Here is a 5896-nt window from a genome sequence, read left to right on the forward strand (position 1 = left end):
ATGTACAGGTAAGAATTCATCATTGTACACTACACAGTGCTGTAATCTCCTTATATTTCAGTAATGACAAGTACATACTGTATATGCAAAATATGTTACACAATGCAGAATATGTGTAAATATGATTTACAATATCTACTGTAACTTAATTCCTAAATTGATTTACTGTCTTTTATAGAGAGTGATGGAGCTGGAGGCTGATGAATCCCCACACATTTTAGTGTATGTTGATAAAGGTATTCTTTTGGTGACAACGATTTATTCATTGATGGATTTATTTGCATTTGAAACATGAGTTAATTCTTTTGATTGAGTGATCACCTTTTACAGGTCACAGTGTGGTGTGCTGAATGTACCATGTTATGTGGGGATTGTACTTAGAGTTTTGACAATTGTAGGTTTGTTTCAGTAAATGTGCCAAATCGATTGAAAAAAGTGTAAATGTTGTGAAGAGTATGACAATTTCACTGAGAATCAACTCATCATTTTTGATCAGCAAGCCATGTGCATTTAGTTATTGTGCAAATTGTAGACAATTATATTTACTCTTTTGCACACATATGCCAAAACACGTAATTATTTACGTAAATTTAATAAATATGGTGTGAACAAGAAATAAAGAGATTTATCTAATTGTTTTCTTTATAACATTTCTTAGTTCATAAGTATATTTTTTATTTCTTTGGCTTACATCCATGCAATACATTCATGCTTGTCAATTTACAGCAGTAGATCAGATTGTGGTTAAGTAACAAGGCACGGTGCGAGTTCTGACACTTGGGAGGTCATGAGCCCCTGCACACGTTAAGAGTCCGTTTATCTGAAAATCGTATGACAGGTGCCATCATACACGACACTTGATAAGATATGAAAATGTTTGTCTTTTTGTTCTGCTCATTTCTATCTTAATTCTGGATGCATTTTTTATAGGCCTATACTTTATTGTATACCGTACATCCATGCAATAACTCTCAAGTTTGCTTATTTTCCTTAAAGCTTTCAGTACACTAATGTGTTCCAGATGAGGATGGGTTCTGTTGTTGTGGTGGTTTTGAGCAGCTAATACACAGTCAAGGAGGATTCGGTATGGCAAGGAGAGGTGTTTGCTGGACGACCTGATCTTTTCACCTCTGCAGTTGCTAATGGCACCAGTATGATGTTTAGTGAGAAGTATGGTGAAGCTTGGTTACTTCACAAGAAGATCTGCAGAAATGCCCTGAAGAACTCCTCCCAAGCTGAAGCACGGGACTCATGTGCCTCTAGTCTCCTGGAAGAGTGTACCTGTGCAGAGACAGTGGAGATGGTGGAGACTCTGAAGGAACAGGGAGATGAGGCTTGAGATGCAGGGCTCGGCCCAATCAAGCTGCTGGTGACCTCAGTTGCCAATGTGGTTTGCTCTCTCTGTTTTGGGAAGTGACCATTGTCCACATCAATAATGAAGTGCTGTGCATCTTTGCGGCAGGGAATCTGGCAGATTTTTTCTTCTCATTAGGGGAGGGGAGATCAGATGAGTGGAAAGACAGAGAAGTGATCACAGGACCTGAGATTAATATAGGTTGAAGTAATTCAGCTTCATACGCCATATAACTTCTCAAACTTCACTATCAAAAAATCCATTCCATCTGTTTGCACTTTATTTGAAGAACTTAAAGGGATAGTTCACCCCAAAATTTAAAATTCTCTCATCATTTGTTCACCCTAATGCAATCCCAGATGTGTATGACATTCTTCTGCTGAAAACAAAGATTTTAGAAGAATATCTCTGTATATATGAATCTATACAATGCATGTGAATGGTGACCACAACCAAAAAGCAGAGAAAGGAAGGATAAAAGTGACTCCAGTGGTTAACTCTATATCTTCAGAAGTGATATGATAGGTCTGGGTGAGAAACAGTTCAATATTAATATTTATCTCCCCTTTCACATTCTTCTTTTTTGTTTTTGGTGATTCACATTCTTTGTGCATATCGCCACCTACTGGACAGGTAAGATATTTATTTTGTAAAAAAAAAAGACTTAAATATTAAATATAATTTTTTTATCTGCTTCTCACCCATACCATATAATTTAGCTTCAGAAGACATGGCTTTATGTGCTTTTCAGACCGTCAAAGTTCTGTCCACCATTCACATGCATTGTATGGACCTACAGAGCTAAGATATTTTTCTAAATAGTTCAGCAGAAGAAAGCCATACACATCTGGGATGGCATGAGTAAAAAATGAGAAATAATTTTTCAAAGAAATATTCTGGATTTAATACAAGCTAAGCTCATTTGACATAATTTGTGGCATAATGTGGATTTACAAAACAACATTTCGACCTGTCTCTTCATGTCTTTAAAAAAGGCAAACATCTGGGTTACACTGAGACACAAAAATGGAAGTGAAGGGGCCAGCCTATAAACTTTAAAAATACTAACTGTTTTAAAAGTATAGCCACAAGACGTAAACAATATACTTGTTAACGTTATTTTAGTGTGATAAAATCACCTACTAACCTTTTCTGTGTAAAATTAAATGACAACGTAACGCTGTGAACCCTGTAATCCCATAAAAACAACTGGTTAAACAAATTCACAGCTCAAACAATACACAAGTTAACAGAATAATGTAAACACTTTCATAAAATCATAAGCTTCGCAATTTTCATTGTAAGTGCCTCACTGTAACCTAGAATTAGCTTTTGTAAAGAAAATGAGCGATGAGGCGAAATTCATTTTTGTGGTTATCAACCTTATGCCATAACTTTTATTGAACCTGTGTAACATTTTGGCAGGCTGTCTGAAGATGAGACGAAGATGAAGTGAAGAACCAAAGTGCAGTTTATTTTAACAAGTGCAATAAATCCAAAGAAAAACAAAATGTAAACCAGAACATAAACTAGACTAGGGTATGACTTGACTATAATGTTACAAATAACAACACAATGTAACACCAACAATACTTGACAAAGGATTACTAGAGAACATGAGGTTTATATATACCTGGACAAGGGTATCACATGACAAAGACACCCATTGAAAAGACTTAACTAAACACAAGATAACAAGACTACTAAAAGATGAACCAAGACTGATAACAAGGTAGCAAGACTTTAACCAATGAGAACAAGACACATGAACATGAGGAAAACAGGATATCACATGACTTAGACACATAACCAGGAACAGGATGTAAACTAATTTCACAATAAAAGACCCGAAATCATGAACACACAAATATGTTACAACCTGAGGGGTATTCCAGAAAGCAAGGTAAACTTACTATGACATAAACCCTGAACTCTCGGTTAATTAACCCAAAACGTGCTTACTCGCGGTAGGCCTATGTGGGTTCCAGAACACCTGCGTGGGGTTAGTTCACTCAACCATGAGTCTGAAACTCAAGAGTTTGTGCGCGTTCTCGGTGAACTCAGAAAGGCATTCTCAGCAGATCACCGAATCCACAAGTCACCATGGAAACAGACGCTAAGAAGAAAGGCGTGCCATATTTCAGTGAAGCAGAACATGGAGTTTTTGCAAACAAGCATTACTTCATCTTCACTAGTAGTAGCGATAAGAGAATAGTACATTTGATAAAACTATCAAGTTCTACCGTACATATAAAAGCTTAATTCAACCTTAATATTAGACCTCTCTCGCCTACATTAATGTTTTATAGGTCGACCGTTACGTTATTTGTTTGCACTGAACTTCATTGTAAGTATTAACATTCATATTTTATTATGATAATAGGCTATATGTTTACTATATATTTTATTTTAAGATTAATTTGAATGATATTTACAATGATCTGTGCATGCTAATTTTATTTTACTGTATGTCATGTGAACTGAATGTAATTCCTTTATTTTTGATACCATTTGATGTACCCAGTTGGGGTTTCTAAAAACTTAGAATCGTATCACGTTTAATTTCCCGCAGTTGCTGATTAGTCTCATTGTGTTAATAGACCCCTTTTCAATTGTAGGATCTCCCACAGTTGTCATAATTTTCCATTGATTTAATGTAATATTTTTTTAGTAGGTCACACATGATCATTCGTGTACATTATAAGATGAAAATCTGCTGTAACAGAGGTGGACAATGATAGGAGTTACATGTCCATTTTGTTATTTTCTCATTTGATGTGGCATTAAAACTTGTCATGTCGTGTTGTCATGTACAGTAGGTTCCATCTGCCTCCAGCAACTTGGTACGGAATGAAATGATGTTGTTTTAATTGAAGATCATGTGTCTGACTATACATTATAGATGTTCGTGATCTCAGCATTATGGAAAAGTAACTAATCTCTTCCTTGTTAATAGGAATCTGTAAAAGGCAGAACAAAAATGTAATTAAGAGATGGACCATGTACAGTTTCTGATTGAGTAGAGGAGGCTGATACATATTTTAATTGAATCACCTGACCACCAGCTAAATGAGGGCACTGTGGGTGACTTTGACAAAATCAAACACGTGTTTATAATGTGTGTCTAATTGAACATACATTTTAAGTGATAAGTGTTGTATACAAAGTGCGACTTCTCACGTGACCATGCCATTGCTCTTACATCACGTGACAGCTCCGTGATGGGTCGAGTGTTAACAGGAAGCATTTTTTAAAGGTTAAGTTATCGATTTATTATTTACACAACCCTATCGATTTAAAAGCAAATAGGTCTCATGATAATGCTGGCTGTTTGACAGACCAAAAGGCATATATAGGCAGTATAAAAGTAATCCAGTAAATCAATGAATGTCTTCTGAAGCAAATCGTTATGTAAATTTGTGTAAAAAACAAATCGATAATAAAAAAATGCGTGACGCAACAGCACCATGATGGGTCGACTGATAGCAGGAATTCAACTAGTTCAATTCATTTCAATTTCAAAGACATTTGTCATTATAATACTTCCATATTTTTCCTCCTAGTTATCTACTCAGCACCACACGTTTCTCTCTCACTCGTTAGGGGGCGCATGCCAGGGCTGGACTGGCAATCTGGCATACCGGGCATTTTTCCGGTGGGCCAAAGCATTTTGGGGCTGATCAGGGGCGGACTGGCCAGTGAGAGAACAGAGCGGGTTGGTGGGTCGGCCGCGAAACAGAAAAATACAGGAAAAATGAACCGCACTTTGGAGCTGATCAGGGGTGGACTGGCCATCGGGAGAACAGATTACAGTAACTAATTACTTTGTACAATATACAACATTGTAAAACATAAAACTTTCTCCAGCCATTCTCTTATGGTGCTTTTTTTTTTTTTTTTTATACAGTTTTTATTGATTCCATGTATAAATCATACAAACATAACATAAAATATGGAATCAATTATATACATTAAACCCCTCCCCCTGAACATTCCCCTACATCCCCCACCCGACACAAACACGCACTTCAGTGGTCACCAACAATTAGAACATAAAAAATAAATAAATATATATTCTAGAATAAATCTTATGGACTGATGAAAAGAATGTACAGTCCCTCACAGATGGATTCAAACGTCTCCAAATATCTGTGAGACCAAGATTTTTACACATCCTTTGAAGTGTCACTGTTGCTCTATGGGGCTTACACACTTTTGCTTCACTATATTCAAGGACTGAGTCCATCAGAAATCTCCTCCCAATATTATGAGGGGTGCCAGCGACTTGCAACATCCCTTCAAGACCTATAAAAAAGCCCTGATCATTAACATTAGGTGCACATGTATTAGCCAAAATAAGACTTTGTCCCTGAATTTCTGCTAAAACAATAACGACTCTTCCTAATTTATCTTTACTCTGTTAGAGATATCTGAATTGTAAATGTTTACTTATCAATCAAATAATGCCTCCCCTGCTCTTAATTGAGCCAGCACTAAAGAAAACATTTCCACCCCATATCTTCCCAAAATGTTCAGCTTCCT

The 5896-nt window shown here is 36.4% G+C and overlaps 1 protein-coding gene across 1 annotated transcript; it reads left to right on the plus strand.

Moving 5' to 3' along the window:
* LOC127624868 (cytochrome P450 1A1) lies at positions 1 to 1560 on the plus strand. The gene is given in 3 exon segments (XM_052099824.1): positions 1 to 8; positions 997 to 1412; positions 1415 to 1560. Coding segments are annotated over 3 exon segments (570 nt in total).
* The last annotated feature ends 4336 nt before the right edge of the window (positions 1561 to 5896 follow it).

This window comes from Xyrauchen texanus, chromosome 3 (genome assembly GCF_025860055.1).
Source record: "Xyrauchen texanus isolate HMW12.3.18 chromosome 3, RBS_HiC_50CHRs, whole genome shotgun sequence".
In the NCBI taxonomy this organism is placed as follows: domain Eukaryota; kingdom Metazoa; phylum Chordata; class Actinopteri; order Cypriniformes; family Catostomidae; genus Xyrauchen; species Xyrauchen texanus.